Here is a 15,232-nt window from a genome sequence, read left to right as displayed (position 1 = left end):
AGGTGATGCGATTGCTATGTAGGGGATGCGATCGCTATGTAGGTGATGCGATTGCTATGTAGGTGATGCGATCGCTATGTAGGTGATGCGATCGCTATGTAGGTGATGCGATCGCTATGTAGGTGATGCGATCACTATGTAGGTGATGTGATCGCTATGTAGGTGATGTGATCGCTATGTAGGTGATGCGATTGCTATGTAGGTGATGCGATTGCTATGTAGGTGATGCGATTGCTATGTAGGTGATGCGATCGCTATGTAGGTGATGCGATTGCTATGTAGGTGATGCGATTGCTATGTAGGGGATGCGATCGCTATGTAGGTGATGCGATTGCTATGTAGGTGATGCGATCGCTATGTAGGTGATGCGATCGCTATGTAGGTGATGCGATCACTATGTAGGTGATGTGATCGCTATGTAGGTGATGTGATCGCTATGTAGGTGATGCGATTGCTATGTAGGTGATGCGATTGCTATGTAGGTGATGCGATCGCTATGTAGGTGATGTGATCGCTATGTAGGTGATGTGATCGCTATGTAGGTGATGTGATTGCTATGTAGGTGATGTGATTGCTATGTAGGTGATGTGATTGCAAGCTATTTGCAGCTGGATGTCGTTCATGAGTGTCTGCATCATGTCTGCGTCTGAACCTGGAGGTACTAAATGTGAACCACAACTGACAGCTCCCCCGATTCATATAACTGTATCACCAACCAGTGTGCTAATGTCATTCTAGAGATAGAGATGCCTAGAGATGCCTAGAGATAGAAAACTCCCAGCAACCCGTGTCACTCCACTGCCCAACTGACGACGGAGCAGAACTGGCAGATTGAACGTCAACCGACGCGTTCAATCTGTATGTACATTTCTGCGGGGATTAAGGAGCTCTTTAGGAGAGTTGGAAAGGGAAAGCTCCCGGCTGTTATCTTTACACAAACAGTGGGAAAAACACATCCCCTTCTTTATTTTCTTTGTTTGCGACAAGCCCCTGGAGGCAAACGCTGGTCCCGTTAATGGATTGTACACACAGGGTTGTTGGGTTCACTCCTTCACTCACACACGCTGCCTCCCGGCCAGGGCCTATCCGTAAGATCACACTGGCCACTCTGAGAGGGGGGTTAGGGGGAGAGGATGGGAGTGTGGGAGAGAGGAGATGCTAGAGGGGAGAGGAGGTGTGGAAGGGGGGGGGGCTAGATGAGAGGAGAAAGGGGAGAGAGGAGATGGTGGAGGGAGAGGGAAGGAGAGAGAGATACTGTCATGTGGGTGGGTTTCCGAGCAGTGGGGACAACAGAGACTGTTGTTTTACTGTGGTTTTACCTTTAGGATGCTGGTATCTCGACTCTGATAGCCGGAACATTAATGTCTGTTGTTGGTGGAAGCTTGAGGCCCAAGGGAGAGTGACATCCCTTTATTAGCTAATAAGGCTGGCGGAGCCCTAGCTTTATTTCTGCAGTACCAAGGCAAAGCAGCAGATATGCCTCATCACATCACAGTCTTTACATTTTTTTGCCATCAAACAAATGTCAATATTTTGCTTATCCTCGTCACAGCAACGCCTGGAACAGCGCTTGAAGGCTTTCTGCTCTTGAGAAACAAACATCCTAAATTCAAAAAAATTAAAATTAAAATTCTCATAGTGTGCTTCTACACCTGCTTCTACACCTGCATTGCTTGCTGTTTGAGGTTTTAGGCCGAAGTGTCTGTACAGCACTTTAAGATATCAGCTGATGTAAGAAGGGCTATATAAATACATTTGATTTGATAGAAGTAGTAGTCCTATATCTACCATTAACAGGGTGTGTACGTGTGACTGCTTTGGCCCTGTGATGGGATGCTGATCACGTCATTTCCTAATCTGTTCCTCGTTAGCCAGTGAGTGAGTCATTCCCACCCAAATCAGCCCTGCTTCCAACTAACATCTACAGCTCAAACCTACGTACAGTAAATACAAAATCACACACCCACCTACCTTGACTCCCATCCAGGTTCCTCAGATACCTGACCTTACTCGTCTTGTGTTCGTCATTCATTTATGAGCGGTAATTTGATCAATGAGGACCAGCTACACTGGTCATGCTTTCTGTGTTAGCAGCCTGTCAGGGTCTGTGTATGACAGCATAACCTAGAGAGCACCTATGACCCCATAGGACCTAGCCAGCCAATCACATGATCTTACGGAGGCCCTCCAATGTCACGTTCTCCCAAATAGACTCCTGACAGACACAGACAAGGAACCAACTTTTGACTTCCCAGAAACATCATCAAGGGATGGGTTGGGAGACTTGGGCCGGGCAAAACTCGGAGATCATCATGCTAACTGTAGGCTACACATGGAAATCCAGCATGGCCCTTCATCTATGGTGGGGTGCAATGTATCAATGAAGGACACATGTAATATGATACAAAGATTCCTCCAAGAGTGAATGACTTATTCACCCACGATCCTCTTTCAACACTATTTCATCATCATTCATTCCCTCTGCAAACGAAACACAGATGATGACTCAACCACACACACCTCCTGCAGGTTATTTCAATCTGTGCACACACAGCACACACACTGCGCACACACACATAACTAGAGACCGGTGGTGAATCTCATGTGCTATTTCAACCCTTAGACCTTTGGGTTTATTTGACCTTTATTAAGTCGCCATGCTTTAAGAAACGAAAATAGTCCCTCCAGCAGACTGAGATGATGACACCGTCCTGCAGGTTCCTTCCTAAACTTCCCCTTTCTCACTATGATGGAGACTCTCACTTCCTGTTCATCAAGTGACACCAAGGAAATGAAAGGGAGAACATGTGGATGATCAGCAAAAACATCACTCTCTCTCTCTCTCGCCCGCCCTCATGCAAGCCCCCGTGCATGCACGCACACACAAACACATGAACGTCTTTGGTATTGATTTCTCTATAAATGAAACCGCTGTATGTTTTTTTTGGAGGATATAAATATAGTGGTATAGCTTTAGCCACTGACATAGAAGCTGACTACTTGAATGTGCAATCAGCGGTAATTCGTTTTAAAGGGTAATTGCTTTTGTGCTGATTCTATAACGCTCAGCTCATTTGAATGAAATTCTAATATTAAGCTGTTGGCTAATACATAATTTCACTGCAGGAGTGATGACCATTTTTGCATGCACACGCGCACATTATGGCACATCATCTTGCACATGACTCTTTTAGCACAGAAATACAATCTAGAGTTAACTACAACCAATCCATTTTTACCACTTGATATTTGCTTCCTCAATATAATAATACCCATGACATTAATTTCAGCTCTTTAAATAAACACATCTGATTGGTGACATTTCTGAGAGCTTTCTTCTGAGCCATTTATCACTGGCCCTCGGCAACAGGAAGTGACACGGGGCCACTGACTCACCGCAGGCACCAGTAGTTTGTTGACCTCTTCCACGGCCCTCTTCAGCTTGATCTCAGCGCGGTTCTGAGCGTCCTCCACCGTGATCAGGACATGCAGGTCCTCATTGAGGTGCTCCCAGTTGGGCTTTCCTCGGTTCTGCTCCTCCTGTAAGGGGGGGGGGGGGGGGGAGAAGAAGAGTTAAAAACAAGTCCAAAGGCTGTACTTCATGGGCCGGTTTCTCAGACACAGATTAAGCCTAGTCCAGGACTAAAAGCATTCTCAATGGAGTAGAGCTTTTTAGTCCAGGAGTGTCTGGGAAATATACGGAATAAAAATATATACGCAACATGTAAAGTGTTGGTCCCATGTTTCATGTGTTGAAATAAAAGATTCCAGATTTTTTGTGCACAAATGTGTTTACATCCCTGTTAGTGAGCATTTCTCCTTTGCCAAGATAATCAATCCACTTGACAGATTTGGAAAATCAAGAAGCTAGTTAAACAGCATGATCATTACTCAGGTGCACCTTGTGCTGGGGACAATAAAAGACCACTCTAAAATGTGCAGTTTTCCACCTACTTTTTTTTTTAAGGTATCTGTGATCAACAGATACATATCTGTATTCCCAGTCATGTGAAATCCATAGATTAGGGACTAATTCATTTATTTAAATTGACTAATTTCCTTATATAAACTGTAACTCAGTAAAAAAACTATAATTGTTGCATGTTGCATTTATATTTCTGTTCAGTGCGGCATGCCCTGAGTGTACAAAACATTAGGAACACCTTCCTAATATTAAGTTTCACCCACTTTTCCCCTCAAAACAGCCTCAATTCATCAGGGCATGGACTCTACAAGGTGTCGAAAGCGTTCTACAGGGATGCTGGCCCATGTTGATACCAATGCTTCCCACTGTCAAGTTGGCTGGATAGGGCCTCCCGAGTGGCGCTGCGGTCTAAGGCACTACAGTGCTTGAGGCGTCACTACAGAACCGGGTTCGATCCCGGGCTGTGTCACACCCCGGCTGCGACCGGGAGACCACGAGGCAATGCACAATTGGCCCAGCGTCGTCCGGTTTAGGGAGGGTTTGGCCTGCCGGGATGTCCTTGTCCCATCGTGCTCTAGCGCATCCACACTGACACGGTCGCCAGTTGGACAGTGTTTCTTCCGACACATTAGTGCGACTGCCTTCCGGGTTAAGCAGGCAGTGCGGCTTGGCAGGGTAGTGTTTCAGGGGACGCATGGCTCTTGACCTTCGCCTCTCCAGAGTCCGTATGGGAGTTGCAGCGATAGGACAAGACTGTAACTACCAATTGGATAACAGGAATTTGAGGAGAAAAAAGGGTACTAAAAAAAATTATACAAAAACGTTTTCTGGATGTCCTTTGGGTGGTGGACCATTCTTGATACACACGGGGAAACTGTTGAGCGTGAAAAACCCAGCAGCTTTGCAGTTCTCGACACACTCAAACCGGTGCGCCTGGTACCTAATACCATACCCCGTTCAAAGGCACTTCAATCGTTTGTCTTGCCCATTCACCCTCTGAATGGCACACACACAATCCATGTCTCAATTGTCTCAAGGCATAAAAATACTTCTTTAACCAATCTCCTACCCTTCAACTGCTCTGATTGAAGTGGTTTTAACAGGTGACATCAATAAGGGATCATAGCATTCACCTGGATTCACCTGGTCAGTCTATGTCATGGAAAGAGCAGGTGTTCCTATTGTTTTGTACACTCAGTATATGTGTTTTGATGATGATCAATGGTCAAATATTGCTTCCGAGTGGCGCAGCGGTCTAAGGCACTGCATCTCACTGCTAGAGGCATCACTACAGACCCTGGTTCGATCCCGGGCTGTATCACAACCGGCTGTAATCGGGAGTCCCATAGGGCAGCGCACAATTGGCCCAGTGTCGTCCGGGTTAGGGGAGGGTTTGGCCGGGGTAGGCCGTCATTATAAAATAAGAATTTGTTCTTAACTGACTTGCCTATTTAAATAAAGGTTAAATACATTTTTTTAATTTGTATATGATCAACAGTAAACGATTAATGTATGTGTAATTTGCCCCCTCCAAATTATAACATAATATAAAATTGGGTAACACTTTACTTAACACACAGCATCATAACCCGTTATGACACGGTCATAATATGTCATAACACTGTCATGACATATTTAGACCTGTTGTGACATATATTGTGTTATTTTATGGCTGTTATGACACCTACATAAGAGTGTCAAAACCAACAACCCTACCACACAAGGCAAACCATTCCATTACACCATAGCCTACTTGTCAACAGTATGTTTATGTTATTTAAAAATGTTCTGAAATTGACCATATTCAATTATCATTGTAGTTGTGCACACATTGATGTCAGACATGCACCTACCTCAATGCTCTATTTCGGATGATTGGGATGTATGCAGGAGCATATTTAGCAGCAGGACAAGACACCATCTTTTTGACTGATGACTGATATAAGGGCATGTACGTGATAGGTCTATCTGGCTTATATGATTATGATGGTCATGATGCTTCTTGACAGTGTCATGAAGTATATTTTCTTAGTCCAAGTAAAGTGACACAGTGTATTTTCTACAAGTTATTTAAAATATTATTTAAAAAAAACATGACTGTAAAGATTTCATTACAACAACAACAAAGGACTTAAGAAAAAACACATTTCAATAAATGTGGGTTTTGGCACTCTTATGTAGGTGTCATAACCAGTCATAAAATAACGCGATATGACACAACAGGTGTAAATATATGTCAGTGTTATGGGACGGGGGCTGGGATTAAACATTTTAAAAATAACAAAATATATGATATAAATATAGGACAAAACACACATCATGACAAGAGAGACAACACAACACTACATAAAGAGAGACCTAAGACAACAACATAGCAAGGCAGCAACACATGACAACACAGCATGGTAGCAACACAACATGACAACAACATGGTAGCAACACAACATGGGGCAAGAAGGTAGCGACAACAAAACATCACGCAAAGCAGCCACAACTGTCAGTAAGAGTGTCCATGACAAGTTCTGTGAGTTGTTATGACATATTATGACACGGTTATGACCGTGCTATGACACTGCGTGTCAAGTAAAGTGTTACTCCCAAATAAATGTTCTCTGTAGGTATGGTCAAAGTGGCGCTGCCAGAAGAGAAGAGTTGTCAAAGGGAGCCATGTAAGCTCTATGGACTTGTTGAAATCCCCACATTCCTCAGACCTCACTGAGAGCGTAACGGTTTCCCTCTTTCACTTATTCAATATACCGTAGCTAATCTGTTGAAAATGAGGCAAAAATAGCCCGTGTTACTTCAGTGCCCACGTGAGAGTCTAAAAGCGACTGTCTAGGTCAAACAATAGTGTAAACTCTAGACAGGCAGGAGGTTAAGCAAAGTCCCGGGTGCCTTCGACGTCGCTCTTCACTCTTCACGCTGCATCTTGCTTCTCTCTACTCTCTAACAGACCTACAGCACCGCTGAGTCTCAGGGCTCCACACAATACAACCTGAATTGTTGTAAATAACGCAGCAGCTCTTTTCCTCTGGTCAAAGAAAACCACATCATTGTTTTATTACCACCCGTACTAACTAGGTAGACTCCAATCACATAAATATGCTTCCAGCTTTTAGAATGACAAGTGTGTGGGTTTCATTCAATTCCAGCCTCAATATTAGCATAGAACGTGTGGAAAGTGATGGGAATAAAACAGCATAATACAACTCTGACATGTCGTTCTCTGCTTCCTAACCAACCCAGAACTACAGAACAAACAACAATCCCCCATTACTGAACAACGGAGAGAGAGAGAAAAAAACAAGGTAAACAAACAAAAACACAGCATATACGAACAGACTCCACTTTGATCTGCCTAAACCCATGACACCGCAGCGGAAGACAGGACGCACACTACATGACATCAAAGGTGGCGTTCCTCTACAAAGAGGCTTGTATACCTATCCCAGAGAAAGAGAGCGAGAGAGAGAGAGAGAGAGAGAGAGAGAGAGAGAGAGAGAGAGAGAGAGAGAGCGAGAGAGAGAGAGAGAGAGAGAGAGAAAGTCTCTGCGTACGGGCAACATGGCCTTTAGCCTGAAACAGACACACACAGTGAACCAGATGTGGTTTGTTAATCAGATTGTCTAGATTGTTAATTGATTTTAAGATCTGATCTGGTTAGTAAAGAAGTGATTGATGTTCAGGAAAGTGGAATTTGGACTCCATTATTTGGACTAGGGTATTTTGGAGTCACAGGAGGCTGGTGAAAGGAGGACAGCTCATAATAATGTCTGGAATGGAGTGTATGGAATGGTATCAAACACCTGGAAATCATGTGTTTGATGTGTTGGATTAACATTCCACCTATTCTGTTCCAGCCATTACTATCAGCCCATCCTCCCCAATTAAGGCGCCACCAACCTCCTGTGTTTGGAGTACAGAATTTCGGTGAAAGTACATGAACAAGTCACTTGTGTTTCGATAACATTTTTAGATAAAATAATGAGTGTGAACCTGACACCCCCTAGTTTCTTTTCAAGTGTCCCAGCCTCAACAGTGCTATTGTACATGCTACAAATCTCCATATTATTTGAATAAATGTCGGAATGCTTTGATTTACATGACATGTGAATCAAAGATGACCCCATTTAAATAAGGGAGTTTTGTTCAGGCAGGGGTGGGGCTGCGTGTCAATAAAAACCATTCTCCTTTCATCTGCCACCTTTTAAACAGGGGAATAAAGGGATATGGAGAAGAAAAGATGAAAGACACATCCTCTAATTGACTTTGTCACAAGAAAGAGAAGCCTTGTAAAATATTCACTCATCCCCTCCTCCTCCCTTCCCTTCTCATATTTGGTGTTTTCCTCCTCATGACTCCCCAAATGAAAAATCTAAATCTGATTAATACAACAAAGGTATACATAAACAAATCTTTTTTCTCACTCTAGTTGCAAATGGGAAATTGATAGCTTGCGGTCTGTGATTGTTCTCCCACTGTCCCTGTATTTTCAGCAGAGCAGTGATTTAGGATTCCAATGCCTTTTACTGAAAAGCACTTATTTTAAATTCTCTGTTTATTTGAGATTGTCTGATCATTTGATGACGGGGATAAGGTGTTGCGAGAGACCATGGGGAGGTGAGCTTTTTTTCACTGGTGTCCGGCCGTTACTGCCATTTGTAGTAATTTCCAATGCACTCCAAAGGTAATGAACGCTCTTATGATCACAGTTCCAAACACTAACACAAACACCCAACTAAACATCAATCACAGATAATATATGAGATTATCTAGGAATCCATCTCAACCACGAACAAAGACACAGTACAAACAACAATATTAATATGACTTCTCTGGCTATCTACTTTCTTCCTGACTTGATTTATCTTCCGTTACCTTTTTCATGACAAACACAAAAATTGGATCCCCTGCATCTAGCTGTCAAAGACCAGCCAGCCCACCCACTGACACACCATCAATAACACCCAGGAAAAGCCAGAGCAACACCCCCAGAAGGGGTTCAGAGGGGTGGACGGATGTGTGTGTGTGTGGATGTGGATGTGTGTGTGTGGATGGATGGATGTGGATGTGGATGTGTGTGTGGATGGATGTGGATGTGTGTGTGGATGTGTGTGTGTGTGTGTGTGTGTGTGTGTGTGTGTGTGTGTGTGTGTGTGTGTGTGTGTGTGTGTGTGTGGATGTGTGTGTGGATGTGGATGGATGTGGATGTGTGTGTGGATGTGTGTGTGTGTGGATGTGTGTGTGTGTGTGTGTGTGTGGATGTGGATGTGTGTGTGTGTGGATGTGTGTGTGTGTGGAAGGGTGATGGGGTTGGCTCTGACACAGGCTACATCTGGAGACATCTGAAGATTCGGCTAAACACACACACACACACACACACACACACACACACACACACACACACACACACACACACACACACACACACACACACACACACACACACACACACACACACACAAATGCAAGTACACACACCCTCCACCACTGCCCTTCAATACGGAACAACATGACATGTCGGGAGTCAAGGTTATGTTCCCTGAGCCCTTTTAAATGACTGCTTGTCCAGCTGTGTGACCCTTCCATGTTTATCTCTCTCTGACCCCTCTCTCTATCTCTCTTGCTCTTTCTCACTCTCTTCCCCCTTCCTGTCTCTCGCTCTCATTCGCCACGGCCACAGACCTGGACCATAATCAACCACCATAAATCCATGGGCCAGCTCTTTTGTAATCCTAACCCAGGCAATAACGCCTCTCTGAAGAAGAGTCAGTCGGCCCCACAAAGGAACAGTGCGGGAGAACACAGGAGCCGGGCCAATATGACAGCACACAGCAAGACTAATTGGGTAGAGCAGAGACAGAGGAAACTGAGGAGGGAGGTGGGAGTGGGACTCTGGAAACTTAAGAGAGTGGTACAGGGTACTTAGGATGGTGGGTTGGAAGGTATATCAAACCTATTAGTCCTAGGTCTAGAAAGGCAGTGTGTGCGTGTGTGTGTGTGTGTGTGCGTATTTGTATGCTAATGCCTGTGTGTGCGTGCACCTGTGTGAGTGTGTGTGAGCCTGCATTATGACTTTATACGTGTGTGCATGTGGGCACTGGCATGTGAACAGCAAAACGCCATTCCATTCCTTATCTCTTCTTGGCACCGTTCCTAATAACTTCTTTCCCTCGGTGAGCCACTGTGGAGTAATGAGATGTAAAGGAGGTCTCGGGCCGTACCACCTGTAGTATCAGAGCGGGGATGGGGGAGTTTACTCTACAGAAAGGTTTATCAAGGTGAACACCTCCACTCGGGATCAAAGTTGGGAGATATTGTAGTGACTGACAGCTTCTGTAATAGTCAGTGAAAGTGAGGGCAGAGAAGAGAGATCAACAGTGAGTGGGTTCATCATGTCAGTGTCAATGGATTAAAGGCAGGGGATTTCAAGTCCAAAAGCAGGGGAATGTACCCAGCTAGAGCATTTGGTTCCTTGGGAGTTGTGGGAAAGTATGTTTTTGGTTTCACATTGGTTTTGGGAATGAAGCCATACGTTTTCAGACCGGTAAAACAGAACGTTTTTTAAACGTTCTGAGATAAGTGAAAATTTCACCTGTTCTAGGAACATTTATTTTTAGGTTGCAGGGAGGTTCTGAGAATGTTTAACTCTGGATCCTTGAAGGTTTCCTGCAAGGTTTTATTAACGCTCTGGAGACGGGAATGATGGGTTATTTGAAACTTTCAGTTCACTGAATGTTTCAATAAGACTTTTAATAACACTGCTATCTTATCTTGGGTTAACTTTTTTTTACTCCAAGCACAGATAGGACACATGGAAATTCATTTCCTTAGGCATTAATCATGCAAACACATTTATTTTTTATTGTGACAGCATCACTGAGATTCAAACCTATAATCTTCTCTCTCTCTCTCTGTGTTTGTGTGTCACTTTCTAGGAATGGTGCAGGATAGTTGCTTGGCTAAAGTTTTTTGTTTTTGTTTTTAGGGAACGTTTTCTTAACGTTCTGAGAATGGATGGAGAATGATCGTTCTGAGAAAAAAATTAAAGCATTTTAAGGAAACGTTATGCTGAAGTTCTGAAATTCTCACAGAAGAACATTGTTTCTTAAAGTTTTCTCAACAATTTGAGAACATTCCCAATCTCAAACCAGTTGGAGAACGTTCAAAGAACATTACCAAAATATAAATGAAATGTAACCATGTTTGAAATACCAAGACATTTTTTATTTGTCAAGTTCCTTAAATGTGCTGGGAATGTTCCAAAGCCAAGCAACTATCCTGCACCATTCCCAGAAAATTGTGGGAAGGTTTTATGCAAAATAAACACAGGACAACTACACTCTCACTAAGCTCTAAGAAACATATGGTTCTCAGAACGTTATGTGCTAGCTGGGTACCCTCAGGATACATGGTCCAGTCAGGCTGGTTCAATCCGCTACTGTTGAAAGCCTTTAAAGACTGAACATTTTTCTGCACATGATACACTATACACTGGTCATGGTATGAAGAAGAGTTTGAGACCACCTGCTCTCTCTTTCTCGTTCTCCCTGACAAACACACACACACACACACACACACACACACACACACACACACACACACACACACACACACACACACACACACACACACACACACACACACACACACACACACACAGTTGGAGGTTATAGAGCTAGAAGAATGAGAATGTGCTGTTCCCTGACATCCAGAAGACTTTCTGATTGTGTAAAAGCCCCGTCACGTCAAGGTTCCTTGTTAAAGGATTTAGTGGGAAGCAGAAATTAGGGTTAGGCTATTTATTTTGTTACAGCACTCTCCTTTGCAACATCCCAGCACAGAATCAGAATTCTGTCCACAATAAGGATTATACACCCCATGCATATACCTCCCACCCTTCCCCTCCCCCAACACACTCACATACTATATGATACTCACACATGCACGCACACACACACAGAACGTACACACACACACACATACAGAATGTACACAAACACACATTAGCAGTAGGCTCATTCAAATTTTGTTGACAGATAAAGGTTAGTGCACATTTTAGGAAGTGTACACAGCAGGGTACTTCTCTAAGGAAAGACAAACCACACAAAGCATGTCTTTTCATCTTCACTAAGCTCAAACAAACTCGACTTGTGTCCCTTGTGAGCCACTGTACTGCTGCACGGCAGAATATCTGCTAAGAGGAGACAGTAATTAAGGAGACTTTAAAGAGAAACTGAACGTACCAATTCCATGTTTCTCTGTTGCTCACTAAGAAAAAAAGATGTCGGTCTTGGGGGTGTGGTTCAATGTGGCATTTACTGCTGTTTGTCCCCCATGAGACACCATAGGAACAAAGCCAGTGTTACTTCCTCAAAATAGTCTGAATGAATCTAAGCTAACTCAAGAAAACTGTAATAAATGTTGATGTTTTTGCTGAGGGGGTTGAATGGAAAAAAGGCGCGACGTGTTGCCTTATGTAAATAGAGTCAGATGCGCTGTGCTGATGGGCAGGTCTGTTTCACAGTCTGTATTCTGTGGTAGGATTGGACAGAGTGCAATCACCTCAGCTGTGTATCCCGTGTTAATGGGCAAGTGAGCATTGTCGAAATCAAAACCCAACCCTCAAGTAAGTCATAAACTCACGCACAAAACTCTGTTTTGGACGAGACTGACATTATAGAACAATAGAACAAATGTGTCTGACTAATGCCGATGCCATATAGGCTGTTTTCTGTCAGATAAGTTGTTTACTGCGCACTAAAGCCACAGGTAATTCACACCGCTAAGCAGTGAGCTCCCGGTAAGCTTGATGCCTGCACGGTTAGTTACTGTAGTGTCGCTTGAAGACCCATGGCAATACTAATGCAACAAACAACAACACCGATATGTATACAAACCAGTGAATGCTGGTGGGAGGAGCTATGGGAGGACGGGCCCATTGTAATGGCTGGAGTGGAATTAATGGAACGGAGTCAAACATGTGGTTTCCATATGCTCGATGTGTTTGATACCGGTCCATTTATGCCAGTCCAGCCATTACAAGAAGCCCGTCCTCCTATAACTCCTCCCACCAGCCTTCTCTGATGCAAACTATGCACAGTGTCGCTTTAACAGAGCAACTTGCAAAGTAATTCCCAGACTCTGATGAACTCAGGAAGAGGGAGAGAGAGACAGGGAGAGCGAGAGCGTGACTGAGAGTAAATGAGAGAGAGAGAGAGAGCACGGGCGCTGTGTCTCAGAGACGCTACGCGTGAGTAGAGTAGGCTGTGTGGTTCTGGGACTAGAGTACAGTAGATCTGTGTGAAGCCAGTCGGACCGTCATAGTAGCTGTAATAGCCAGCAGACCTCGAGCAGAGCAGGGACACTGGAAGACAAGAGTCCGGCTGACAGCTATTGTCAGGACAATGATGATGTCAACCAGAGGGAGGCAGAAACTGTCAGCACTCCATCCTCTCACCTCACAACACCTAGCTAGTTTGCTCACCATGCTGCTTCAAGGACAGTGTCTGAGCGAATGTTAATGTGCGTGCATAGTGGTAAAGTGTATTTTGGCCCGTTTGTGTGTTTTTGTGTGTGCGCGGCGGACAACAGCCACAGAGGAGTCAGAGGCAGGCTAATGTGTGTTACACTGCTGTGGTCGGACACACTGAGAGACAGCGAGGCACTCTCCCGCCCACTCTAAGGCTATAGACAGTGACACAATTTAACTCAAACATACCCCCACTTTCAGGGCTAACCTCTCCAACGATAGCTAGATTTCTATTGTCAGAATGAAACGTCGGTATTTTGCAGGTTTTGTCTGTCGTAACTGAGGACGCCCTACCCCTGGTGGATCCATTTGTGTCGTGTGGTTATGTGTAGCCATGGTATAATAGGAGTCCTAACACACATCCTATGGTTATCATCAGGCCCTGTTTGAGTGTGAGTTCGTGTGGGAGAGCTGCTTCTCACTGGTTATCTATTGGATGGCTGCTGTGGTGGTGCTGTGTTTCCACCACCTCCTGCATTCCACAAGACCCAATCTGTGTCAGCAGGCATTTGTTTCACTTAAGGAGTGTATATGCGGCATGAGACATTACGCAGAGGACAAGGACACCAGCCTCTGTGCTGCTCGGAAACCTAATAAATTGCGTGCAGGTAGCATGGAACTCAATAACCATTGCAACAACAATGCCCACAGAGGAGAGAGGGAGGGAGAGAGAGGGAAAGGGAGGGAGAGAGAGAGAAAGTGAGAGAGATAGCGAGAGAGAGAGAGAGGGGAGAGGAAGAGAAGAGGGGGAGGGAAGGAAGGAAGGAGAGGAAGACAAAAATAGACTGGGAATAAGAGAGAGAGAAAGAGAAGAGAGGGAGGGAACGAAGGAAGGAGGGGAAGACATAAATAGACTGAGACAGAGAGAGAGAGAGAGAGAGAGGATAGAGAGAGAGAGAGAGGGAGAGAGGATAGAGAGAGAGAGAGAGGGAGAGAGGATAGAGAGAGAGAGAGAGAGAGAGAGAGAGAGAGAGAGAGAGAGAGAGAGAGAGAGAGAGCGAGAGAGAGAGAGAGAGAGAGAGAGAGGATAGAGAGAGAGAGAGAGGATAGAGGGAGAGAGAGAGAGAGGATAGAGACAGAGAGAGAGAGAGAGAGAGAGAGAGCGAGGATAGAGACAGAGAGAGAGAGCGAGAGAGAGAGAGAGAGAGAGGGGATAGAGAGAGAGAGAGAGAGAGAGAGAGAGAGAGAGAGAGAGAGAGAGAGAGAGAGAGAGAGAGAGAGAGAGAGAGAGAGAGAGAGAGAGAGAGAGAGAGAGAGAGGATAGAGAGAGAGAGAGAGGATAGAGAGAGAGAGAGAGGATAGAGGGAGAGAGAGAGAGAGGATAGAGAGAGAGAGAGAGAGAGAGAGAGAGAGAGAGAGAGAGAGAGAGAGAGAGAGAGAGGATAGAGACAGAGAGAGAGAGGATAGAGACAGAGAGAGAGAGAGAGAGAGAGAGAGAGAGAGAGAGAGAGAGAGAGAGAGAGAGAGAGAGAGAGAGAGAGGATAGAGACAGAGAGAGAGAGGATAGAGACAGAGAGAGAGAGATGGAAAACACTAAACAAACAACAACACGAAGAATTATCTATCCAAAATGGAGATGTATGGGTAAACCACTTCTCCAATCTTTTTGGCTCTATAACAAAGAATAAAGAACAAAAACATATACATGATCAAATACAAATCCTAGAATCAACTATTAAAGACTACCAGAACCCATTGGATTCTCCAATTACCTTGAATGAGTTACAGGACAAAATAAAAACCCTCAAACCCAAAAAGGCCTGTGGTGTTGATGG

General features: G+C 44.4%; 1 protein-coding gene across 6 annotated transcripts in view; it reads right to left on the bottom strand.

Annotated features, from left to right (window-relative positions):
- The window catches only part of LOC139562310 (KH domain-containing RNA-binding protein QKI), a 97,365-nt gene that overhangs the window by 33,729 nt on the left and 48,404 nt on the right, over positions 1-15,232 (bottom strand). For all 6 annotated transcript variants that reach the window (XR_011672339.1, XR_011672340.1, XM_071379908.1 and 3 more), the window contains exon 4: positions 3,397-3,540. Coding sequence is in view for 4 of the 6 variants with exons in the window: in XM_071379908.1 (XP_071236009.1) it covers positions 3,397-3,540 (144 nt within the window). In the remaining 2 variants the exon portion in view is untranslated. The remainder of the gene's footprint in view (positions 1-3,396; positions 3,541-15,232) is intronic.

The sequence above is a fragment of the Salvelinus alpinus genome, chromosome 32, assembly GCF_045679555.1.
Source record: "Salvelinus alpinus chromosome 32, SLU_Salpinus.1, whole genome shotgun sequence".
In the NCBI taxonomy this organism is placed as follows: Eukaryota; Metazoa; Chordata; class Actinopteri; order Salmoniformes; family Salmonidae; genus Salvelinus; species Salvelinus alpinus.
Note: the sequence above shows the minus strand (reverse complement) of the source record. Positions and strands in the feature narration are given on the sequence as shown.